The 27,842-nt window shown below is 40.1% G+C and overlaps 1 protein-coding gene across 4 annotated transcripts in view; it reads right to left on the bottom strand.

Annotated features, from left to right (window-relative positions):
• Positions 1-27,842, bottom strand: part of ADARB1 (adenosine deaminase, RNA specific B1) — a gene marked incomplete at its 3' end in the record, with an annotated part of 66,048 nt that overhangs the window by 19,680 nt on the left and 18,526 nt on the right. For 3 of the 4 annotated variants that reach the window (NM_001396429.1, NM_204240.3, NM_001111074.2), the window contains 3 exon segments: positions 10,137-11,074; positions 16,046-16,120; positions 21,843-21,879. In NM_001396429.1, coding sequence (NP_001383358.1) covers positions 10,137-11,074; positions 16,046-16,073 — 966 coding nt within the window. 4 annotated transcript variants of the gene reach the window in all.

Here is a 27,842-nt window from a genome sequence, read left to right as displayed (position 1 = left end):
ACCGTGAGGTCCTCTGGGATACGCAGTTCTTCTTCTCTTTTGTCCATGATGTTATGATGTGGAATACCAATAGCAAAATTACAAAACCATGACACTCCCTCTTTCCCAGAACACTGAAGAAATTAAGAAAACTCCTGAGTTTAACTGGGTATTGTAGACTGTGGACAGAAAAATACGCTTAGAAAACAAAGAAATCACATCTCAAAGTATCGGAAGAAGAACCCAATATGTTAAATTAGACTGAAGAAGAAAAAGAAATGGTGGGAAAACTGAAACAAGATTTGGTTACGCACCAGCTTGGTTCTTCCTGCCCTGGATAAACCATTTCATCTCTTTATATCCGTAAGTGAGGGTGCTGCTTTAGGAGTCCTAACTCAAAAATGGGAAGACAAAAGAAAACTTGTAGCACACCTCTCTAAGTTACTAGATCCTGTATCCTGCCAATTGCCAGAACGTTTTCAGGCAGTGGCAACAACTGCCTTACTGGTGGAAGAAAGCAGGAAATTGACCTTTGGAGGACAACTGACTGTTGTTACCCCTCACCAAGTGAAGAACATGCTTTACTCAGAAGGCAGAAAGGCAGCTAACAGACTCCAGGATACTGAAATATGAAGCCACATTAACAGAAGGAGATGATTTAGCTATAGTCGCTGACTATCCCGAATCCCGCCTCCTTCTTTTTGAAGGGAACTGAAGATACAGTGAATGTGGAATATAATTGTTTAGATTTAATCAATAATCAAACAAAGACCAGGTCAGACTTACAAGGTATACCCTTAAATAAAGTGGAAATATAGTTTATAGAGTGGTACAAGGAAGATGATGTAATGGTTACACCATCATCGAAGGGACAGAAGGGAAAGCTGAGGAAATGAGAAGTTTGACTGGCAATTGATCAGCTCTAGCTTGTAAATTACGTACATAAAACCAAGCACTAAAACTGTTACAAGGAAAACAGGGAACTATACATACAGACTTGCAATACGTGTATGGAGCCATAAATTAAAAAAAAAAAAAAAAGGGGGGAAGAAAGGGGTTTAATAAACAGTAAAAGGAAGGAATCATCCCATGAGGAATAGATTAGACAGGTTTTGGAAAGCTTGTTATTACCTGAGGAAATTGCCATTGGGCACGTAAAAGGGCACCAAAAAGGAAACTCTTAGTACAATGAGGAAACAGTCTCTTATGAGAAGGCTAAAGAAAATACTTTGCAATCAGAAATGAAAATGAAACTGCTTTTTGTGCCTGAAGTAAACCTCTACCTGGAAAGCAAATATTCAATGAGGAAGAGACAGAAGCCTTCAAGGAGTTAGGAGCAAGACTTAGAAGGACAGTGGATTCTCCCTGATGGTAGGGAAATGTTGAATAAACAAGTAATGAGAGAAATTTTAACTATTCTACACCAAGGGAGACACTGAAGAGTCCAGACAATGTATGATGCTGTATTAAGAAGGTATGTATATGTAGGACTGTATACAAAGCAAATACGTAAAAGCTGTATAACGTCAACGATTAAATAAGAAGGCTCTGCAGAAACAACCTTGGGTGGGTAAGACCCAGGACTATGACATTTTCAAAGCATCCAAGTAGACTTTATTGAACTACTTAAAGTCAGAAGATTTAAATATCTGTTAGTATTAATTGACCATTTGTCTGGATGGGTAGAGGCTTTTCCTTCTGTATCAGCAACAGCTAATGTAGTGAAAAAGGTAATTCTGGAACAAATATGTGTGGGACTGTGGAAAATACAGACTCAGATCAAGGAACTCATTTTAATTCACATATCTTACAAAAATTAATGGAAATCTTAGGGATAAGATGGGAATTTCATACTCCATGGCATCCTTCCTCCTCTGTAAAGGAGGAATAGATGAATCAGACATTAAAGAAACACCTGTAAAAACTGGTTTTGGAAACTAAGCTCCCATGGACTATATGTTTACCTCTAGCACTCCTAAGAATCAGGACTACTCCACAAAAAGACGTGGGAGTCTCACCTTATGAGATGCTTTTTGGATTACCGTATCTGGGGGAAGGGAATGGAGTTCCCCAGCTTGAAACTAAAGATGTTTTCCTCTAAAACTATATTTGGGTTGTCTTCCTCTTTATTTTCTCTCAGACACCAGAGACTGTTGGCCCAGATCCCACCACTAGAGTTCAACATCCACAAGTTCCAAGCTGGGGAATGGATATTGATCCAGTCTTGGAAGGAATCTAAATACCAACACAAATGGAATGTACCCTTCCAAGTTCTGTTGACCACAGAGACAGCTGTGAGACAGAGAATGGGGGAAATACACTGTTCAGAGTCTCAATCATAGCAACTGTTATGCCTGCGCTTCAGGGTGACCTGTTGCCCAGGTGGTCTCCTTTCCATTGGAGTGGACTCGTGATGTCCAGGAAACTGAGTGTATGATTGCACTCTACCAGAAGACTGCCTGGGGAAATGAAATCTGTACATCTCCCTCTTTTCTTCATCCCACTCCATAGTGGGAATACCAGAATTCCTCCCATATTCTCTACAGTTGTTGGTAAACATACAGCCTGTCTCTCACAGCAGGATGGGAATGTCACCAGGTTCCTGGGGGAAACTGCCCTGTGCACTGTGACCCTAAAAATTGTGAAAGATGTGGCGAGGAACTACTTGAGATTGCGAATCCCCAGCGCAAATCTCTGCTGGTATTGTGGAGGGAAAATTCTGCATTCTGCCTTGCCTTCTAACTGGAAAGGTACTGTGCACTTACTCAATTGGCTATAACATTCACACTGGCATTCAGAAAAGAGAGTCCCTGAACACAAGGAAGGAGCAAAAGAAGTCTAGGAGTATCATCTGATGACAGAATATACAAGATTCTATTGGGGTACCCCGGGGAATCCCTGATGAACATAAAGTGAGGAACCAACTTGCAGTGGGGTTTGAGTCTTCACTATTTTGGTAGATAACTTAATAAGAATGTAGACTGGATCAATTATATTTACTACCATCAGCAGAGGTTCATATATACTAGAGATACTATAAAAGGGATTGCAGAACAATTACATGCCACTAGTAGGATGGCATGGGAAAATAGGATAGCATTAGACACAATGTTGGCTGAAAAGGGAGGAGATTGTGTGAAGCTAGGCGGTCAGTGTTGCACCTTCATTCCCAACAATACTGTTCCTTAATGGCACCATAATTAGGGCCCTGCAACGACTCACTACTCTGGTCAATGAACTGGCAGAGAATTCAGGAATAGAGACTTCACTTACTGGATGGTCAGAGTCTTGGTCTGGTGAATGGAAAGGAGTAGTAGTATCCATATTTACATCTTTATTTGTGGTAGCAGGGGTTTTAACAGCAGTTGGCTACTGTACTATCCCCTGTGTTAGAGGACTGTTCCAGTGGCTAATCGAAACCATTCTATCTAAGCAAATGTCAGCAGGACCACCACTGTAAAGATGTTGATGGTATGTGAAGAAGTAGAAAATGGTGATCAGGACAACCTCTGCACAGAAAAGAAGTGTGAAGGCTGGAAGTCACTTACAGGACTATGCCTTAACAGAAATTGCAAAAAGCAATAGTTGTGTAAATAAAAGTAAGGGCGAATTGTGGGAGACAACATATTATTTTTGCAAAAAAGACATAACTCGGAACCCATGATACCAGGTAAGTGTTTGTGGAGAACATGTATTCTTGAGAGATAAAAAGAATAGTACTAGTCTGTGAAAGAATGTCATTTTTAGAGCTATCAGGAGAATTTGGCTGGCATGTTAACTCTCCTCCCTTGGGAAGATTGCTGGAAAGGGGGTGGGGGCAATCAAAGGTAACGGCTTTAAGACATACATCTGCATCCAGAACTGCACAAGAAGAAACAAACTTATCTGGCAGATATATGCAGGAGAAACTGGAGAAGCAACTACTTTGTGGATTTTGCTTACTTGGCAAGACAAAAAAAGATGGACTTTTGTCAACTACCTGCATAGGGGATGTGCACGTGATATTCAAACAGGAGAATGTGACCCTGGAAGTAGGGGAGGGACTCAGTATCGGGAACTAGGAGGCATAAAAAAACTTTGTTTCCTTACAGTAGGAGCTTCTGCTTACGAACACCCACCACTACAATTGCAAAATAAAGTACTGTTTATTGAGATCCTAGCCTGGGCCTGAGCTATTGGCTTGCAAGTGCTTCTCACAGGTTGAACCTCCACTGCCATACTACCATCTGCCTCTGACAACTGGTAACAACACACAAGGCTGAGGTACTTAACTTTTTTGCCTCAGTCTTCTCTGATAACTGCTTGCCCTCAAACAACTGGTTTGGTACTAGGGGACTGGGGAAGCAACATCCCTCCCACTGTAAGAGAAGATCAGGTTTGTGACCACCTGAGGAACATGAATATCCGCAAGTCTATGGGTCCCAGTGTGACACATCCCAGAGTTGTGGGGGAATTGGCTGCTGTACCAGCAAAGCCACTCTCAATGATATCTGAAAAGACATGGCAATCAGGTGAAATCTGTGGTGACTGGAAAAAGGCCAACATCACACTCATTTTTTAAAGGGGTAAAAAGGATGAGCCTGTGAACTACCAACCTGTCAGTCTCATCTCTGTGCCAGGGAAGATTATAGAACTGATCCTCCTGGAAGCTGTGCTAAGGCGCATGGAAGGCAGCAAGGTGATATAGAAGAACCAGCACGGCTTCACTAAGGGCAAATCCTGTTTGACCAACCTAGTGGCCTTCTGTGATGGTGTCACAGCAACAATGGACAAGGGAAGACCCAGTGATGTCATGTATCTTGACTTCAGTAAGGCCTTTGACATGGTACCCCATAACATCCTTCTTTCCAAATTGGAAAGATATGGATCTGATGGGTGTACTGTTTGATGGATGAAGAATTGGTTGCAAGATTGTACCAAGAGAGTGGTGGTCAATGGCTCAATGTCTGGATGGAGATGGTGACAAGTGGTGTCCCCCAGGGGTTGGTGCTGGGACCAATACTCATCAGTATCTTCATCAATGACATTGACAGTGAGGCTGAGTGCACCCTCAGCAAGTTTGCAGATGACACCAAGCTGTGGGGTGCGGACGACACACCAGAGGGATAGGATGCCATCCAGACAGACCTAGACAGGCTTGAGCAGTGGGCCTCGATGAACCTCATGAGGTTCAACAAATCCAAGTGCAAAGTCTTGCACCTGGGTCAAGGCAACCCTCATTACCAATACAAACTGGAAGATGAAAGGATTGTGAGCAGCCCTTCCAAAAGAAACTTGGGAGTACCGGTGGATGGGAATCTGGACATGAGTCAGCACTGTGCCCTCACAGCCCAGAAAGCCAGCTGTATCCAGGGCTGCATCAAAAGCAGTGCAGCCAGCAGGGTGAGAGATGATCCTGCCCCTCTGCTCTGTGCTGGTGAGACCTCACCTGGAGTACTGTACCCAGATGGGGATTCCTCAGTACAGGACAGACACAGACCTGTTAAAGTCCAGAGAAGGGCCACAGAAATGATCCATGGAATGGAACAGTTCTCCTGTGAGGACAGGCAGAGAGAGAGCTGGGGCTGCTCAGCCTGGAGAAGAGAAGGCTGCAAGGTGACCTGGTAGCAGCCTGTCAGAATCTAAAGGGGAGCTAGAGGAAAGAAGGGGACAGACTCTTTAGCAGGGTCTGCTGTGACAGAAGAAGGGGAAATGACTTCAAGCTCAGGATGGGTAGATATGAGAAAATATTTTACAGCGAGAGTGGTGAGGCACTGGAACAGGTTGCCCAGTGATTTGGATGATGCCCTATCCATGGAAGCTTTCAAGGTGAAGCTGGGTAAGGCCCTGGGCAACCTGATCTAGCTGCAGTGTCCCTGCGCACTGCAGGGGAGTTGGACTAGATGGCCCACAGAGGTCCCTTCCAACTCTAAGGATTCTATGATCATAAGCAAACATAATAAAACAGAAGGTGTTACTTTCAAAGCAGCTCTCATACAATATATTTAATACATAAGTAACAAAACATTTTAATTCTTAATATTTTTATTGAAACATTTTAAAAAAGAAAGCAACAAAACAAAACAAAAAAAAAAGTGGGATGTTTGACCTTGTTTTTGTGAAACTAACATGAGTCTGGTTCAGTGGCAGTGGTTGAAATTCTTAGTGAGGTATCAAGGGGTTCATCAGAGATTTCTGATGAAATATTACTCATTTTGTGCTTCATCCTTGTCAACTGTTCACAAATATCTGCACTGCCAAAAAGCAGTTTGTGAAATGAGAGATATTTTCTCTATTAAGAGAGGTCTCATGGAAGTCTGTTAAAGAGACATATCAATTTTTTTAGTTGAATATATGATTGCATCTCTATAGATTCCATCTGAAAATTTTCATGTAATGTATTTATACTGACAGAAAATGGAGTTGCAAACATGAATTGGCAATTTTTTTGCAATCCTGAAACCTATTCTCAAATTGCATACAATCATTTGCCATAACTTCAGTTGGCACTGCACTGTGCTCTCCCTGTGTCCTGGTTTCAGCCAAGACAATGTTAATTGCACACCAGTGTCTGGTTGTTGCTGAATGCACACCTGGGGCCAGGTTGGGTCACTTGGCAGGGAAAAGGTGTTGCATTTATAGCATGAGGCAGGCCACATTGCAAGCTGTGCTGGGCCACAGGTCCAACATGTCTGATTTAATGTCAAACCAGACACTTAAATGTTCTAATGGTATTAACCTGAGTATGTTGAAAGATATAGCTGTCATTCACAGAAAAGAATAAAACCCAAAGCACACATTTTAGGGCCCTTCAGTACTTGCTGTGATTTATGGCACAATACAGGATATCTTGATGGAGTGGAGTGGGAGGTAAAGTGGGGATGGCTATCAATTTACAAAATGTAGCTGGCCATGAAAATATTTTCTTTGTTTTGGAGAGGTAAAACCCTACCATGCAGGACTGGCAATTTCTCCCACTTTAACACACTAGTTGAAAAGGTAATAAAAGCCCAGAGCCTGATTTTCAGTGGGTTACCTTCATCTGCTCCACGGTACATGCCAAGATTCTTGCTCAGTTTAAGTCATTTTTTGAACAAAGACATTTTCCTTATTGCAGGCAACAGTGTCTCACCACTTACAAAACGTCAAACTGTAAACAAGATTTCTTGGCACAGACTGGTTGTAAATGTTACAAATCACAACATTGATTAATCCACTGTACTGACCAAAAAGTCGTATCTACCCATATCTACTTTATGAGCTGATGTCTAATATAAACTGACCTCCTCTATCCTTTGATAGCTTACATGTGTATTTCCACTTTTGATTTCCTCCAGAGAGCTTGCAGCTACCAGAAAGTATATAACTACTGACATGCAATTTTTCCCACACAATCACCAGTATCAGCATTTTATTTGGTCTAGGAGTTACTACAAATCCCACACTCACTTACATTGCTCCTGTACTCTCCGTTGTTTACGACTTCATCCACTTCAAGCCAGTATCCAAATTTAACATCCTTATGTATACTCACTAAACACAGTTTAAAAAATAAGAAGAGCAATCACTGTTAAAAAAATAACAAAAAAACCCAAAAATGGAATAGGACCTCATTGTGGCCTTCCAATATTTGAAAGGAGCATATAAACAGGAGGGGGAATGACTTTACGAGGGTGGATAGTGATAGGACAAGGGGAAATGGTTTTAAACCGAGACAGGGGAGGTTTAAGTTGGATATTAGGAGTAAGTTTATCACCCAGAGGGTGGTGACACACTGGAACAGGTTGCCCAAGGAGGTTGTGGATGCCCCATCCCTGGAGGCATTCAAGGCCAGCCTGGATATGGCTCTGGGCAGCCTGGTCTGGTGACTGGCGACCCTGCACATAGCAGGGGATTGAACCAGATAATCTTTGAGGCCCTTTTCAACCCAGGCCATTCTATGATTCTATGATTCTACGATTCTACGACCTAACACCAGCCCCTAAAAAATCACAAATGCTTAAATCCTTGATTATTCTCTATAATCTACCTGACCACTTGTAACAGACCATGACGCAATTCCAATAACTTCACAGTTAATTATAAATAAAAGTAAGATAATAAAACACAGTGACATGTAGGAAGTCAACAATGTCCTAGTTATAATCTGACCAAAAAAGTCAAAATCATTAGCTGGCTTTGAATGGGGTCGATATGACAGAGCACCAGCAACCTGCATAATCCAAATTACTCCTATAGACACTACAGATCTCTGTTTCATACTGAAGTAGCCTTTTTGGGGGTGCTGTAAGAGAGGTAAAATGCAAGCTGGCCCTAAGTTATGATTTGGGGGTTGTAAATTTTTTGCATGTATTGTTTTCTTTGTTATTTAAACCCACAGTGCTGGACAGGTAATGTCCTGACCATCCCCATCAGGGCAAATGATCACAACAAAATTTCTGCATATCTTGCACAACCCACCTACAGCAACGGCCTACCTGTGGCACGGCACTCTGAGGCAACAAACAAAAGGACTAAGAATGCAGGACAAAACCTCACAGAGCAAGAAAATCCGAAGTACCTAGCACTGTCCCAGGGTCCATTAAAGTCTCTTACTAAGTTGCAATACATTGATCTGCCAGACAGAAAAACATCTTTAAGCCCTTAGAACGATGGAGGAGTGGGCTGAGAGATAATATAATGACTTATTCTCACTTTGGACTTACCAGAAGTTGCCCTGAACAATTCAGGTACATATCATCTCTTATTCTGTTCTCCTTCCTATTGCAGTTCAAATTTTAACCATTTTAATGATTCAGGGCAGTGAAAAGTTTTGGTATCTGATGCCAAATCCACCTATAAAAGCTCTGTTTTAAAAGCAGCCTGAAATAGCTAAAGAAATCACAACTACCTGAAACAGCATAATCTTACGATTTCAAAAAGGAGGAAACATTCATCAATAATGCAATACTGCAACACTGTGCAAGATTATTAAAAAAAGAGAGAGAGAGAGAGTATTTAGAAATTTCTTAACAGTGCATATTGTCCATGCAACTAGAGGAAACAATGCACTTAAAATAGTCACATCTATTTATATTCCTTAACTTGACATTATTGAATAACATTGAATCAAACTAATACAATATTTTAAATGAAATTTAAAATGATATTTTAAAGATAGCAAAGGCCGAGGCCTTGAAACTATCTTTAAAAACAAAAAGAAAGTTGCAAGGAATTCACAGGAAAGTCTATAAATTTAGGCAGGCATATAATATCCTTAAAAAGACTGTATGGATGCAGTACAAAGAGGATGATAAAACATTTATTACCGCACTTATACAGGAGTGAAGCAAAAGCAAACAAGTGATAATTTTTCTCACTTGAGAATGTGAGAAACTTGAGAAAGTGAGAATGTAAGAATTATGCCATTCTAACTTTACATTTTTTGGTCTCTGTCTGGTATGTTTGTTACCTTCCCTACTTCATTATTTATTTTATTTAAACTATTTCTCATCCAGATTTGCCTAAGCAATTTGCATATAGTTATTAACTAATTTTATTAGAGCACAATCTTTAAGATGACAGTTATTTAACCACAGGTTATGGATATGAGCATTGCCGGTCTGCCCTTCATCCAGATCCTGGAAATAAGTGATGGCTTCATTAGCCTCATCTAACCTGCCCTTGACTTCTATGATTCAGCTCTGCTAACATCAACAATTTCAACTTCGCAGAAGATAATGATTTTCTGCTCTGGTAAAAATGATTGCGTCAGATAGCAATACCACTTGAAGCATTAATCCTGAATTGAATTCCACCTCTCCGCAGCTGCCTAAGGCAAGTAAACCATGGCTCAATCTTTGCTCAGCGCAAACAGTAATGTAAACTGATGCCATGTTGTGCTTTGTGCCCTATTACATGAGATGATAAAGACTGAAAGCATTAGCAACAAAGCCTCATCTCCATCCAAAAGAATAGTGATGTTGCACACAATTGTCAGAAGCCACCGATGGATCAATCAACTAATGTAGTGTGGGTATTTACAAATACATGTGTGTCCACAAAAAACATACACACATATACACTCCCATCCATACAAGCAGAATAAGCAGAAATGTTGAAGTTGATTCAAAACAATTCATCTTGGCTATTTTCGGTAATTATCTAAACATGCTCACAAACATTAAAGGGTTTCTCACCTGTGGCAAATGCAACTGGAGCCCCTCACTAGGAATGGGCTGTCGAGATGGAGTCTGGTCCAGCTGCATGTTAAACAAAGATGCCAGGGCTGACTGAGCAGCTCGAGCTTTTGCAAGCTTTTTATTCCTTCCTGATCCTTCAAATGTTTGCCCATCCACAGCAACAGCCATGACAAAGTTTTTGGCATGGCTCTCCCCGCTCTCCGATAGAAACTCATACTTCAGGCCTGGCCGCAGCTCATTCAGGATCATTACAGGATTCTTGCCACTCGCAGTCGGGTATGGCAACGATGCAGGGAGAGGCAACTGGGTAAGGCTACTTGCCACAGCAGCCGATGACAGGCCATACTCCCTGCTGGAGCCAAAGGAGCCATCTCCATTGGACCCTAGGTAAAAGGAAGCATCGGAAGGAACCGGAGTTTCAAATCCATTGAAAAGTGTGTCAGGAAAGTCTGCCTGGTCAGATGTGAAGTCCGTGTTGACAGAGAGAGTCCTCCCCATGGCCAGGTGTGCTTCTGATGCATTTGGGAACTGGACAAATGACCGCAGAGCCTTCTCAGCAGCATGGAGCTTGGCTTTCTTCTTTGTGGGGCCGGAACCCTCAAACACCTGTCCATTAACCTCAACAGCCATCACAAACACTGGGGCATGAACTGGCCCTGTCTGGGACAGCAGCTTGTACTGTAAACCAGGTTTGATCTCGTTAAGTTGCATCAGGGCATTCTTTGGCAAAACAGGACCTGGTGTTTTCTTCCTCTTCTTAGGGCGAAATTTGGAGTGGCCATTGTTGCCCTCCTCCAAAGGCCGCTTTCTGCTGCTGCTGCTGCTGCTGCCACCATTGGAGAGCTGAGCCCCCTCCCCGGTGCCTTGTGCACTGCCATCCTTGGGGGGAACGTTGTCCATGTTGCGGTTTTCTTTAACATCAGTGCTGCTGGAACCTGCGGTGCCCAGAAAGAGTAACTTACAATGCCTTTGTTGCAGGATCTTGTAAATGCAAAATTTATAGATTCCTTTATCTCTCTTTGTAATTGGTTAAGTGATGTGTGCTCACAGATTAAAGCTTTTGCAATGCAAATGAAGAGCAATATCTCTTAATAACTCAAGAAAGAACACACTCAAGACTTTCAAACTTGTTCTTGATACTTCCATATGACAATAAAACATTGCAGCATTTTTTTCCAACAAACTAATGCTGACACAAATTTTTTAGTGATAAATTATGTTTGGAGTGAAAAATGCCTTAGAACAGAAAAACAAACTGTATTATTTGTAGAATAAACTACCAATAGCAAAATAAAAATGGATACTTCAGACCACTGCTAGGAGATTTATATTTAATTATACTTTATTCTTATTTTATTCATATTGCATTTCTGTCCCACATGATTCTATTTGCCCAATTCAAGAAATAACATAAATAAAAGCTGAGTCATGAAATACTGAGCAGTTCTTTGTTTGTTAGGCACCTTGACTGAAAACTGTATGTTTTGCTTCCCTATAGCTATGCAACATTCTCCAAATTCAATCTTTTTTTATGTTCTTCCCAGTCTTCATTTCACCTCAACTCAATTTGCTCACAAGCTTCATCTGTCCTGGGATGACTGCCTGCCCAACACACAGCAGCTTCAGCAATGGGCTCATTCAACAGAGGCTAGCATAAAACAAAGCCCTTCTCACAGCAACTCAGACCCTTTAGCAGCATACACGAACACAGCTGTAAAAAAATCCTGTGTCTAACTTAGACTGCACCAGAAAACTACTTTTTATATGTTTTCACACAGCCTTTGATTGAGAAACCTTTTATTTGCCATTTATATGCAGGTTTTCAATTTCTCACAAAGTAAAAACCTGCTCTCTCAGATTTTAAAACAAATATGAAGATTGCCTCTTTAAGACTACACAGAACACAAGATGTGTGACAAAATCTGCACAGTCACAATGATAATATTTTAATGGGGAAAAAAACAATGTGGTATTGCAGTAGTAATGATTAATTAATAAATGATTTATTTTCTAAGTAGAAAATTGGGGCAATGATAAAGTTAGATACATATTTCAAGAATTATACTTACTATAACTGGAAAGATCTCATTTTTACTCTGATTAAAAAAACAAATGAAATGACTTATTTGTGCTTTACAGCGACATTCATTAATGAAAAGACAAATTCATTTGGTCAAGTGTTCTAACTCTTCTGTTCCAAGACTTCAGAATATCTAGTACTATATTAAATCCACACTAATCATAGGTAATAAATATTTATTGAAATTAGAGCAAATGAAGATGGAAGATCTCAACAAATTTCAAGCATGCTTTCTTAAGTATTCACTACCATGCACACATCACTTCGCCCAGCTTACAAAGGCGATGGAATGGGTACTAAATTTTCATTTATAACATCCTTCAGCAAAAGCTTGATAGGTTACTCCTTTCGGTGCTCAAAGAGGAAAAAAAAAAGAAAAAGTAAAGATCAAAAGAAAAATCCTAAAATAGAACATTTAAAGTAGAACATGTTAAATTTTAGTATCATAACAAGGAATTGTACAGTATTTTAACACTGAATTCTGGTCAAATTCTGTACAGAAACATGAAACATTTGGGAGTATTTCATAGCTAGAAATCTGCTAAATTTAATAAACAATCTCTTGTAATATTCAGCCACAAATTACACTGTCTGTAGAACATGTTGTGTAGAGACACAGCAGTCAATACACAGAGTTCGTGCTTATCTCTCCTTATCTTTCCACAGTGAAAGAATTTAAAGAAAATAGAACGAATTTTTAAACTTCCTTACATTGATCTTCTCACCTGAAGTTGTAATCTCCAAAAGTTATCTAAAATTATCTAAAACAGTGTTTTTCAAGCATTATTCTTACCAGTAGCAACATAAATTTCCTACAGAAGAACGTAACTTTTTGGCTAAAGAAATTTCTTCATTAAGTTAAAGCCAAAAAACAGCTTCTGTTTGTATTTTTCTCTTTATAACCAGTGCCTGTGGAAGCCACATAAGGAAAATACAAGCTGAATAGACTGCAACTGAACGTAAAAAGAGAAGTTTTATTTCTAAGTTCAACAGCTGGAGGACCTATTCAGTCAATTTCATTACAAAAGTACTGGAAATGCTGTCCTGTCAAAGAGGGAGGATTTGCAGGGAGCACGAAAGAAACTCGTATGCTTACCTTGGTTTGGAAAAGAAAAAGAAGGGAAGAAAACTACTCCTTGCCTGCAAGTTACTAGGCATGTTAACTTTAGAGAACCTGTAGGGTGGAAGGAACTGGGAGAGAGAGCAAGTAGGGAGCCAGCAGTTGGTGTCAAACCCCAGACACCATGAAAGTAGGCAAATTTTCACATCATTAAGGTGATCCAAATCAAAACCATGCACATGGTGAAAAGAAAAAGTCCTTCTCTGTGAATCAGAGGGCTCTGGTTTGTTTCATCCCATTAAATATTGAACTGGAAGAAAGAACATCTGTTTTTCAGGATAAGGGTGAAGATTTCCTTTCAGAACCTTCCTTTAGCCAGTCCTGCTCAGCAGTTGTGAGTTCCCCTAATTACCTTTGGGCTGAAAAAGAACTGAAAGGTTAGTCAAAAAGTAGGATTAGCTAACACCACCTGCTAAAGTCAAAGAAGTCATCTTTCATAATCTTTCCCATATTTAGTCATCCTAAACTTCCTCCATCCCAGCTCCTCCCTGCTGTTCAGAAAGGGCTCTCATTCCGACAGGCCTCTATTGCAAGGCCTTATCCTGGTGGAGGACATCAGAATGGGCTCACTACCTCACCTAGCCCAACAGCCAACTGCATGCAGGGCCAATAGCAGACCCCAAAAGAAGGGTAAAACCAGAACAAAGGCCCTGTGGCACATCCCTGGAGAAATCTCCAAGCCTTCAGGGAACTGCAGCTCTTGAGGTGTCCTGAGGGGAGCTGCAGATGTCTTTTTTCTCCCATTTTTTCTAATTGCTTTTGGTATCTCTTGGTATCACTTCTGAGTTTCATTATACGCTGAATTGAAACGTATCCCACTGCTTGCTTTGAATCCCCGTCTGCTAATCTCACCTAATACGTCATTTTAAATTTGTTGATTTCTTAATTTTATGATTCTAATAATAATAATGCTCCTGATTTTACATGTATATCAAGTGTTTCAACCTTGTCACTCCCCATCCACCACTTTTTGTGCAGACATCCACCGGGTGTTAAGGAGTAGGACACACTGTAGATTTACCTTTTTTGCTATATTTTGCACTCTTTTTTGTTCTGTTAACACAATGATTTAGAGACCATAAGACTCTGAGATGTCTCCCACACACTTTGAAGGGAGTGAGAAACCCTGAGATCTCTGTCTGACTCAGGATCCCATCAGAGCTCAAGCTAGGAGCAGCAGTACTCAAAACAAAATTTTGCTGCTCTAAAGCAGAGTACACAGAAGGCACCAACCATCACTCCATGCACTTTCTAAAACACAGCTTAGTTCATTTCATGTGTCTGATTTGGAGTGCTGCCAGAATCACAGCTAAAACAAGGCAGGAGAATTAGAACTGTAAATGTTAAAACACTGTCAAGCAAGTACAGTACTTAGGAGAGAGCTGATGGGAAAAAAGATTACCATCTGAACTGTTAAAAAAAACCTCTCCATTCAGTAACGGATGTTTTTCTTTTTTTCCCCTATTTTTTGCAGTTGAGAACAAGATTACATACACAGTCTTGGTAGATCTAACAAACTCAAAACCCAAGATTTATAAAAGAAACTAATGCTATATTTTACATATGTACATGTATGCTGGAGTTCAAGAAGCATCTGGACAGTGTTCTCAGACATACGGTCTGATTTTTGGGTGGTCCCACGTGGAGCCATGAGTTGGACTCAACTATCTTTATGGATTCATTCCAACTTAGGATATTCTATGATTCTATATATGTATGTATATTCAAGTCTATACATTTTTCAGTCTTTAAGTTCTCAAGTACTTTAGGTAGCCTTTTCAAGTTGATCACAGCTGTTGTGCATTCAGCTCTTTGAAGCAGCATCAATATAGATACAAACATCTGACAACAGCATCCTGTTTTATTAAACAGTACAGCTACCCATGATTTAAAAGTAAGACATTTTTCCTAATACTACCCTCCTGGACCTCAGTACAAATATCCTGATGGCAGGATAGTGAGGTATCTTTCACTGCACAACAAGCAACAGTGGCAGACAATCAAACCTCACATAACACAAGATAATTCAAATGAAAAAGCTCATGGAACCCATTATCACATTAGCCAACACTAAAATGGTCTGTATGCTACCGGCTACATGAAATGTGTTCTGTTAAAAATGCTCCCTTGATGTATTGTACGGTCTTGGCCTTCAGCCCTTCTAATCATCTGACTTTCTCATGTCATAATGATCTTTATTTCCATCAAGTCTCACAATGATCTGCCAACTAGAATTGCACAGAAGGCTCTCATCCTGAGAGTTATGCACACATCTGCTCTCATGTTAACCCAGTCAACTATGGGTAACCTGCAACCCCATTGCCAGCCCTTCTGTGAGGTAAAGGAATTTGCAGAAAAGCAGCTAAGATAAAGTACACCTGCAATCCAAGATGGGTCTTACGTGCCACTCAAAGTGGGACACACAGTAGGCATAAGTAGTCTCAATGCAATATACCAAACTATTTATCAAAACAGGAAAATATTTAGTAGACCTAAGTTATAACTAGACTAGCACATAACCGTGTGTACTTCAAAAACATTTTTTGCTCAAAAGCTCAGAATTACACTTATGTCCTATATTTAAAAACATACAAAAATCATTTTAATTCATGTGTCAAAGTTCCTTCAGTCATCTCTGTGGCTTATGAGAAAAAGCCACCTTCGAAATGATTGCATAGTTCAGTAGAGTAAACAAACACATCTTACTCATGTTTTCTTCATCGTCTACATCCATTGTGAAATACTTTTGCTGGTTTTTTGGCTGGCGGAGACTGCTTCTGTCTGAAAAACAGGAAGTGGGATATTTAAGCTTTAATATAACCAACATACCAGGTAAAGCATTAGATCTCCTTTAAAAGCAGAGGTCTGGGCACTAATTTTGATTTGGGCTGTCCATGGCTACTCCTGTAAGCTGAGGTATATGTTGCAGAACTGCAAATTCTGCAGTTTGCAAGAATTTGCTTTTTGTATAGTGAACTACAGCAATTTTTTTTCATCTGAAAGAGTATATAAAATATTTTATCTCGCTATCAGTTAGTGGTGGTGGGTTTGGTCGCTGTTGTTGAGTTTTTTTGTTGTTTTTTTAAGGAAGACCACTTTCATAGTAGTTAAATGAAGCAATGCTCTTCCCATGGGGAGCCATGTGTCTCAACATAAAATTAATGGCAAATCCATTCTGCAGGCTAACACATAGGCAATTCAAGCAGCCAAGACACTGAAGATGCAATTGTTTATGCAGCACCATACTGATGTACATTTGTTTGGTTTGTTTTGGCTAAATCTTGAGATGCTAAACTGAGATGGTACTCTACAAACAAAAGATGTAAGCCCAACATCAGCTGAAGAACAGAATGAGTAACATTAGCTTCTCTCCTACACATGAATTGTCCTTGTTCCTTATTGTTAATCAAAACATTCAGACGACATTACATATAGATTGTCTGGCTATGGGAAAACAATTTTATTAACCACTGAAACTTTTGCTCTTGTGCTCAAGAGGGACAAATCTAAAGGTGAATGTAAGCATCTGACATAAGAACATAATATATTCAGCATTTTTCTTGTTCAAAAGCAACATTTTTACCCTAATCAAAAGCACTAGTTAGGGGGTGGTTTGTTTTGTTGTGTGTGACAAGACCAACAGTAAAGCTCCTCCATACATTTGTCAGGGGCAATGCAAACTTCCAAGTGGCATGAAGTTAAAATACTAGGCTTACACACAGTTTTTCTCAAGACTCCCAGGAGCACCTAAAACAAATTATAGAATTTCCTCCATTTCCCCCCCCCCCAGTTCAAAGATGGTATGTACAAAATGACTACATAAACTCTATTTTGCATACATAATAGCTTTAGGTAAATTGTGGGTTTCCGACTGACAATCTCTCTTTCCATGCCCCTGTGGTCATTCACACTACGTACTACAATCTTTCCACTTGACTGTAACAAATCCTGGGTTCCATTTAATGTGTGTAATTCAAAGAGCATTTAAGCCCATCACTCAAGTCTGGTACAGAGTCATGCTCACATCTGTATACTTAAGCTCTACACACCTGTTCTCTTCCCTCCATCTGCTCATCCCCATAGAAAACTGTGAGACTTGTCTTTTGGACTTCAGTTGACTTTGGATTACATACCTATACTGGAAAACATCCCACTTTGTTAATGGGGCAACCAGTAAGTTATGCTAAACAAGAAATTGCAGAATTTTTTTAAATGTTATGTGCTACTAGTAAGGCTAAAACTCCTGGCATGCTAATATCAATTGCATAAAATATGTAGAGCATTATGTACTGTTACATACAGTAATTAACAGGAAAAACTTATCTGTAGTAACAGCAGAAGTAACACTGATTCTGTGAAGATACACAGCTCAGGTACCACAGTCAAAGTATACCTGAAATCCACCTATATAAAGTCCTTTTTTTTTTTTTTTTTTCCCAGGCAAAGGAAAATATTTAAAATGACTGTGAAAGCCCAGGTGTTTTTTTATGTTGTGCATATTTAATGACAAATCAGCTCATGGACACACCAGCTATTTTGGTATAAGAATTAAATTCTAACATCTCCAAAATGTTACAAGTATGTTGCACACAGTGTTAAACTCAGCTGGAAACAAATTAACCTCCCTTTCCTAATCCTACCAACAGCATATACTGTACATGTGTATACAGTACGTCTTGTAAACTATGTACCTGTTAATGATTTTCAGGACTTTAAAGCACACCCTTAAATTCCTTCAAAAATGGTGACTCTACTATCTCCCTGGGCAGCCTGTTCCAATGTCTAACCACTCATTCAGAGAAAAAATTCTTCCCAATTAGCAACCTCAACCTCCCATAGAACAACTAAAGCAATTACCTCACATCCTACTGCTGTTACCTGGGAGACAAATCCCAACCTCACCACAACCTCCTTTCAGGCAGTTGTAGAGAGCAATAAGGTCACCCCCAAGCCTCCTCCTCCCCACACTGAACAATCCCAGCTCCCTCAGCCACTCCTCATCAGACTTGTGCTCCAGACCCTTCATAGCATCATCACCCTTCTCTGGACACACTCCAGGACCTCGATGTCTTTCTTGCAGTGAGGGGCCCAACGCTGAACACAGCACTCTTGAGGTGCAGCCCCACTGTTGCTGAGTACAAAGGGATGATTGCTTCCCTGCTCCCGCTGGCTGCACTATTTCTGATACAAGCCAGGATGCTGTTTGTCTTCTTGGCCACCTGGTCACACTGCTGGCTCATGCTCAGCCAGCTGTCAGATAACATCCCCTGATCCTTTTCCTCCACACAACTTTCCAGCCCCAAGCCTGTGGTGATCCATGGCTTGTTGCGACTAACATGCAGGACCTGGCACTTGGTTTTGATAAACTTCATCCCATTGGCCTCAGCCCAGTGATCCAGTCTGCCCAGATCCCTCTATAGGGCCTTTCTACCCTCAGGCAGATCAACACTTCCTCTCAGCTTGGTGTCATCTGCAGTCTTACTGAGGGTGCACTCAATTCCCTCATCCAGATCATCAATTAAGATATTAAAGATGGTAACTTCTTGGTAACTTCTTTAACTATTAATTGATACCAAAACATATTATTGTTTAAAAAAGAAATGTTTCAAACATGTTTGAAAAAACAGCGATGCAAGATGCTTCTAAAAGCATAATACTCCAAACAAGGTGATGCTTTTTAAGTGTATGAGTATCATGGATACATAAGTAAGCTAATTATTAGAGCAAGGACCAGGAATGTTGTTGAATGATACAGTTTCCTTTTGAGTAAAGAATCATTCTAGGACTATTTATTTCGGTGTGTACAAAACAGTAAAATAAAATACTCCAGAAAATAAAATGCTTAGAGGTATCAGGCAGCCAAGGCATTCATGTCCTACTGAATTACTAAGGCCTGGCCGTGAATCAAAGTTGACCTCTACATAAGTCTCACAACACGGCATTACACATTATCAGTATTCAATCATTGGCAAAATACGCGTGACCATTAGTGAAATACGCATCTTGGACAAAATGTCTCACCAGCAAGAGATAGCTTAGATAAAGCATTATGAAAATGTATTAACCTTTCCTTGTTTAGAAGCACAGCGTCAAGGCCTACAAGTACACAAACTTCCGTGGTTCCTCCTTGAGCCCTGGATAGGCTTGAGGTGGAATCCAAAAAGGGAGAATGAAACCTGACAGTTTCTGCCTAACTGTCACGTAAACTTCTTTATTCAACAATACAAAAACTGGACACTCTTGCAGCAAAGTTGGAGACCTCACCTATGACTATACACAATGTGTAGGACCTCCCAGTTGCCAAGAAAGGCTCTCCAAAACTTTGCTGTGGCCAGGGCTGCCCAGCAACTGTGGATCTGGATGACAGTAAAGTATCAGGGTAATAAATCTTTCTTAGTCACTACTGCTAACCTCCTGTAGTAATGGTTTGGCACATTGCCTTGCTCTGTTTAGCATCACAGAAGAATCATTAAGTCATACAATCCTTACAGTTGGAAGGGACCTCCAGGGGCCATCTAGTCCAACTCGCCTGCAATGCACAGGGACACCAGAGCTTGATCAGGGTGCCCAGGGCCTGATCCAGCCTCGCCTTGAAAGTCTCCAGGACAGGGCATCAACCACAACACTGGGCAACCTGTTCCAGTGCCTCATCATCCTCACTGTAAAACTTTTTTTCCTTACATCTAACCTAAATCTACCCATCCTGAGCTTGAAGCCATTTCCCCTTCTTCTATCACCGCAGACCCTGCAAAAGAGTCTATCCCCTTCTTTCCTCTAGCTCCCCTTTAGATACTACTACTTTCTTTCAGTTCAGTACTGCAGCAACAATAAATATAAACTAGCAGTAACAGTTAGAACTTGCTGTAGGCTAATGACAGTTTGAACATTTGCTCTGTACAGCAAACTCATTCAACACAATGCTCCTGGCTGCACATCGGACATTCCAAGTAGCTCTGATACCATATGCCTCGGAGCTTGCAGCTCAGGTGATCAAATTTGCTCTAACAGCACCATCTACTGTAACTCCATGCAAATAACTGGTTTTACATTTAATGTTCCATTGACCAAGTGTTCCATGTTCCAAAGCCCAGAGCTCAGCTCAAAATAAGAAAAAATTTATGATGCAGAATTGTTTTACAGTAAACTATTTCTGAACACCTATTTATTAAGAAGTTTTGTTTTAGCCATCCTTCTTAACAGTTTTCCTTGAGGGCTAAACTTTTAATTTAATTTTTTAAAACTAATTTAAACTTTTAAATTTAAATTTTTAACATACATTATTTCTGAAAGATTCCTTAAATATCCATGACTGTCAGGAATGTATTTAAGATGTGTTTCCTCAGAAAAAGTTGTAGTCATTCAGAGAATAAAGCTGAGCAATCTAGACCTCTGATTAAGTAGCATTCATATTTTTGTCATAATTTAGAAGATTATAGTTGCAGCTACTGAATTAAACCAATAGCTAATTAGAAAAGAAATCTGAAATGCTTTTAAAGCATTTTTTTCCTCCTCCCCCACTACACTCAGTGATCAAACTCAACCACTGGAAAAAAAAAAAAAAAAACCCAAACCAAACAAACAAACAAAAAACCCTCACGTCTTACATGCAACCTACTTTAGGGAACCTGCTTCAGCAGGGGTTTGGACTTGGTGATCCCCAGAGGTCCCTTCCAACCTCTGTGATTCTATGATTGTTCTAGAGTTACGCACAGCATCACACCATCTCCTGGCCATGCACAGGCAGCAGGGCTTCGCAGCTGTTGAGTGTTCAGCCATGGGATAAAAAGATTTTGCTGCAATTAAGCAATTATTTTATATTTTTATTTATTATAAACATATATATTAAATTTATTTATTTATTTATTTATTTTGCATGATGCTAAGCATCGAGCTGACTTGACTGGATTTGTGATTACTTGTGATCCTACAGCAACAAAAATGTGGTTGGCGTGGCAAAAAGCAAACAGAGAGAAAGTCTCCTCTGGAGCCTCCTCTCAGTGTGAAGAAGATGTGTGGGTTTTAACAAAGCAGGAATGAAGATAAAATGGCAGCAGTGCTGAACAAAACTCACTGGTTCTGAGTTACACAGTTCTCTCTTTTCTGCTGTACTTTATTTGAGGGACATAGTTGAGTGGGTATGGGCTGATGGTTGGACTAGGTGATCTTAGTGGTCTTTTCCAACCTAAATAGTTCTATGATTCTATGTCACCTTTACATATTTATTTTATTAATACAGACTGGATACAAATTTTTGGTTAAATGGGTAAGAGCTTTTACATAAGATGAGCATCAACTTGATATATTTGGATATTTCTTAATATTTTCTGTATTTTCAAATTGTTCTGATTGGTTATTCTTGAAGTGGTTTAGTGCACCAACTTTTTCAGTATTGAACAACTACATTAATACATTAAGATGAAATATCTCCTCCCTGACATGATATGCATGCATCAATTGAAATACAAAGCACCTTGCTATATATTTATAAGTATGGTCTGCTTACCTTTTTAACTATTGGAGACACATGCTGAGTCTGCAACCTGCAAAAAGAAAGGACATACAGCAATTTCATCTTTCACAGATGGCAACTCGTGACCAATTTCTGATTTGTGAGAATAAACAGTAAAGATCTGTACATAAACAATAATAAGCAGTACAACAGTCTCAAAGCAAATCCCCTTATAACACTAGTAAAGAGAGCAGAAGAAACACCATTTTGGATATTCCTGGTTGGGAAAAAAAAAAAAAAAAGACTCAAGTTGCTTAGCATTTGGGACAAGGAAAACACCGCAGGGGTACAGGCAGCTGTGACTATATCTTTTTCTTTAATTTCAATATTAAATTTTATTTATAGTGGCTGATTTTAACCCATATAAACAACACCTCACATTACACACCCTTTCTGAAAAACATCAGTCTCTTGACAGTAATAAACACCATCTTGCATTCTCCTGAAGCCCCTACAAGTCTGGAAAACCTCTCAGTTACCAGCGCTGGGAAGGGAAACAAAAGGCAGACTTTGGGAAAGAAAGATACAGGGTAACAGAATGGACTAGCTCTGCAAAAAATCTACTTTACTTCCACACACATACACATTAAATCACATTCTTGCTCAATCAGGAGCAGAATGATTTTGCTATTACAGATGAACTCCTAGGTACAAAAAAAGCATTTATGTGAACCTATCAATGTGAAGATGCACAATTCAAAAATAGTCCAGACATTCAGCAAATTACAGAAGTCATTTTCAAAGCAATAGATCATTTCAGTCAAGTGGCAATGTTCTGTGTAAACACACTTGCAGTCCAGTATTTATCTAGGGTGGGGGACACAACCTGTACCTGGGACAATATATAGCCACTGCTGTAAGAGATTTTGCTATTTCCACCTTGCAAGTCAAACTTCCACGCTATTCCACTGCCCACAAGAGGGTGCTGGCACACTGAGATGTCTTTCAGTAAGCAAACTAAATCCAAGTTACACAGCTTAAATAGTACAGCGTTTCAATTTCCCAACGCTGCATGGCAGCATTTTCTAGTAATATCAATTACCTAGAAAAACAAAGCAATAACATTTTGGTCATACCATGAGGTACTAAAAAACATTCAAAAGCTGAATGCAGTGTCAACTGGAGTCAGTTTCCACGCTGCGACAGACTATATTCAATCACACTGAACTATAAATGGACATACTGTCAATGCTGCATTTATAACTCCTTTAATATTCCCCCAAACTAGTACCCCCATACCTACAAAAATTCCTTCACTAGTAACGCTCAGAATATGAGCCATAAGCTACATGAAATTGCTGTATTTTTTCTTGCATCATCCACTGAAAATTCTATTTTTTAAAGATTTTAACAAATCTTATTCTACATAAGCATTTCTTTGAATAAAGTTATTATTTATCTTTAGACAAAACTGTGAGTAATTGTTAACTAGGAGTCCAGTTTTTACATTAACATGAACTGGAGTTGTTCCACAAATCATACTCCATATATGCCAAATCACCCCAGCTGGTAATCTCATGAATTTCAAATAAACTAAACAAGCATAATTCATGAGAACTAGGACTTCAATTGGATTTACAACCAAGTGCAAAAAACCCGTATATATATTGACAGCTGTAGACAATTTTACAGCTTAAGAATAATCCCAAGGGCATGACACATAGAGAGCGATTATACAGTCCTAACATTATTTAAGAGCCTAACAAAAATGTAAAAGAATTCTGAAGTTTATTACAGCTCTGTGGCTAAAGGCAACAGCTTAAATCTATTAAAGGACTGAAAGGATAGCTGGAACAGTGGGGTGGGCGCTGTTGCCTCTCTGCTACTGCAGACCACACCAGAAGACAGGACCGGGCAAGCTGGACACTGAAGAAAATGCCTGCTCTGTTTTGCTAAAAAGAAAATGGTCTATAGCAATGAGCACACCAAACTGCAAATCAACATTCTTTGAATACTGCATCTACAATTCATTGAATCACAGAATGGTTTGGGTTGAAGGGACCCTTATGATCATCTAGTTTCAACTGCTATAGGCAGGGACCCTCTAGACCAGGCTGCTCAAACCCCCTTCCAGCCTGGCCTTGAGTGCTCCCAGGGAGGAGGGCATGAACAGTCTTGCTGGGCAACCTGCTCCAGTGTCTCACCATCCTCACAGTAAATAATTTCTTCCCAATATCTAGTCTAAATCTCCCTTCTTCCAGTTTAAAACTGTTTCCCCTCATCCTGTCACTGCCCTTATAAAAAGTCCCTCCCCAGCTTTCCTGTAGGCCCCCTTTAGGTACTGGGAAGCTGGGAAGCTGGCTCCCCCTGGAGCCTACTCTTCAGACTGAAGAGCCCCAGCTCTCGCAGCTTTCCTTTAACATTCTCCCAGCAGAGCCATGTGATCATACACCAGCTCAGGCTCTGGGTGCATTCTCTCACCAAGGGATGGCTCTATTTTGAGATGTTATGGCTCCTACACCAAAGTCAGCAGCACAAATATGCACCTGAAGTTCAGCCTCCAGCGCTAATCCCAAATCCTTGTACAAATCCATCTCTGCAGCAAGTGCTGGGCTGGTGAGGCAAAGATTTTCTGCTGTAGGAATGTAAGTTGTAAAGAGAGGTGGAAGAAAAAATCAGACTTCTAACACCTCAATCCTGTAAACACTCTGAACAGGAAAGAGAGGTATAAAAGCAAACCTCTCATATTCCACACTTCCTACCTGGCTTTTCCTGTTAGCAGCTACACACTCCAGGGTTTGCTCCAGTCATGACATGCTTCTCTACCATCTTTTGCAGGCAGAGCCTGCTGTCTGTTTGCCAGGACTCTTCCAAGCAGCTCAGCACCTCTGAGCAGCAGCTCCACATTGCTACTTCCCAAAAAACAGTAAACGAATTCCTAGTCCCCAATAAACGGCAGGAAATGCCCTGAAGACAGATGTTGGCACTTGCTTTCTTAATGGAAATATGATTGCCACTTTCATACCACTGTTGTAAAACAGATTTGAAAACAGAAGCCAAAGAAGAGCTCTTTTTCACCACATGGCTAGAATAACAACTAAAAGCAATCACAAGCAAGGAACAGCAAAAACAAGGCTGGGGATAGCAGCTAAGCAGCACTCACCACAGCTCCATTTGGCTATCAAACACAGATCTGTGATACACTAGGACATGTTCAACTTCTTCCAAAAGAACAGGTCTTCAGAGAAACCACATAGATAAAAGAACTGGGAAAAGTGCTTTATGCAGTCTGCCTCCCCACCACCTCCTCCACTCAGTCGCCTTCAACTTTAGTCATCGGCGCCAAACACTCCAGTCACTGAAAACTGTACAAGAAGATGGAAATCAAGAGACTTCCGAACAGCTTCATGTCTAAAACAAACAACAGCTAGTCAGTTTATTCACAGAATAATTAGGAGACATATACAGTATAGCAAAGGATACTTGAAACCCTCTTGAAGAAGAGGACTTAGGATATCTTACAGCTCAGCAGAAAACATTTCAAGCCTTTAACCATATGGTAAGAACTGAATCAGTGGTCTGATAACTCTAACCACTCCATATACTGTATCGCACACCTACAAACAGTATCTCCAATTACCCACCCTTTAAAACTTTCACAAGAGATACAAAGAAGTGTATGCTGCTGAAGTTAGTTGAGTTCTGACATCTTTGAGAAAAGAGAAAGATTTAGTACTCTCCTTAAGCAACAAAGATCTCCTTCCTTGAACTCAATTAAGGATTTTGTGGCTGAGCAGGTGTCAGTGTTCCTGTGATCCCAACACTACAGCTATGTAGGCTATTAGTGCCACTTTCCTGGCTCACTTGTTGCAAGGTGAAATCTCATTCTTACATCAGTATTAAGTTTCAGTATTGCTGGCTTTCATAGGGCTGTACTCTGTTGGCTCAGCTGAAAGGTAAGTGGAGAACACCAGGAGAATGCACTCAGGTTACCTACAGAGAACAGCTTTCGTGTGAAACATGGTTCTGCCTATTAGTGAATGTTATGTCGGTACCCATAACCATGCTGGTACCCATAACCATTTAAGAGAAATAAAGATAAAAAGAGATCTTGCCTCTTGGCGTTTGTTGGAAGAAGCATTTTCTGGAAGAAAAAGGATGTCCAATTACACAGACCTCTTAAATGCCCACACACAAAGGCAGGAGACTCCTACATCTAAAAATGAAACTATTTGCAAGAACCACTCAAATGCAAGGTGAGTGCCTGGACACACTCGTCACAAGCCATGCGAATAGACAGGACAAAATGACAGTTCCTATCTTTAAGTATTTACCTTCTTATTCGAAAAGTACAGATAAGCATAGTCATCTCACAAGTATGTTAAATCTACCATCATCTGTTGGTTCAGGAAGTAACACAGCTGACAGACAGAAAGCCAGATGCACCACTCACTTCATTTTTGCCCAGCTTACATCTTGACCCAAGTTATTTCAAAAAGTTTCTCAGAGAGATCAAACAACAGGTTCAAAAGATGGTGTATTTTTCATGCAGATACAACTTTTTCTACTGATCTACGTCCTTCTTAGCACCACAGGGGCTAGTTTTTATTAATTAAAATAGACTTACACAAGCCTTTCAACACTCAATTAAAGCAAACAACTGAAATCAACCTTTATTCTTGTCTTAACTATTGTTTAACCTGGCAGATGGCTCAGCACTTCAGCATCATACAGTTGTTCGCTCACACTCACCTCTTCCAAGTGGGATGGTGGAGAGAATAAAAAAAACAGAAAAACAACAAAGTAGAACTCACGAGTTGAGATTAAATTACTTACTAAGGCAGAGAAAAGGAAAATAGTTTTGACTAGGCACATATATGTATATAAATGTATATAAGAAGTTTAGCACAAGTAACTGCTTTCCACCCTCCAACTGATGCCCAGATAGCCTCCAAGTAGCAGAAGAGAGCAAGATTAACTCCCACCCCCCTCAAAATTCCTTCCACATGATGTCATACGGTAGGGAATATCCCCTCTTCCAGTTTAAGTCTGCTGTCCTAATTCTGTTTCCTCCCAGCTCCGTGGGTCCTTCATTGCAGATGGCCTTGGCTCCATACAGCACTGCTTAGCAGGCAACAATAAACATCAGTGTGTAATCAACATTGCTTTCCTCCTAGAACCAAAACACAGCATCATACCAGGCAATCTGAAAAAAACAATTCTGTCCCAGCTGAAACGAAGACAACCATTCACACATTCACTCCCCTGCTTGAACACAAGCAAAGTACAAGCACGCACCAGTTGCTAAGCCAATGCAGCTGGCTGGGATTTTTTGTTGATTGGATTTAACTTCTAGAATTTGTCCATTGAGCATTTTATATGCCATTTTCTCCTTCAAGTAGGAACAAAAAAGGAACTCTTCCCACTCCAAATTCCCATCACCAGTTTCCAAAGAGATCGGTTACAGAGCTTGTCTTCAGTTTGATGCAAACTGTGAATAACTACCAAGGCTCTGTCCCCATGCTTTCTCCCACTGTTCCCAGGAAGGAGATGCCTTCATGGCAGATTTTGTTCCTGGTCCCATAAAACTATAGCATTAGCCTAGAACTGAAGATGTGACGTGTTTTGATATATTGACTGTCCAAGAACAAGTATCAGTTTGCACCCAAAAGTTCAGTGCAACTATAAAAGTGCAACTATTAAACAACAGGAACTGGGTTAGCATCCACAAGAAGAAAAGAAAAAAAGAAATAAGGATGCTTTTCTTTAAATATCCAGTAATATCCAAGCTACCAACTAGGACTGCTTTAACTGCAGGTATCAAACAGGAGTGAACATTCAAAGATACTAAACTGTTCAGGAACAAATACAGATGTCAATTATTTTTTCAAGCATTCTGTCACCAAACACGGTTTTGTATACTCAGAGTAAAAGGAACTTTCCTACTTTCCATGAGATCACAACATTCCATTTCTAAGAACAGCTACTTCAGAAGAGAATATGACTGAAGTCAAGAGTTATTCATGTTAGCAAAACATCTTCAACAGCTTTAAT

Source organism: Gallus gallus, chromosome 7 (assembly GCF_016699485.2).
Source record: "Gallus gallus isolate bGalGal1 chromosome 7, bGalGal1.mat.broiler.GRCg7b, whole genome shotgun sequence".
Lineage (NCBI taxonomy): Eukaryota > Metazoa > Chordata > Aves > Galliformes > Phasianidae > Gallus > Gallus gallus.
The sequence above is the reverse complement of the archived record's forward strand: the minus strand, read 5'-3'. Positions and strand labels throughout refer to the sequence as shown.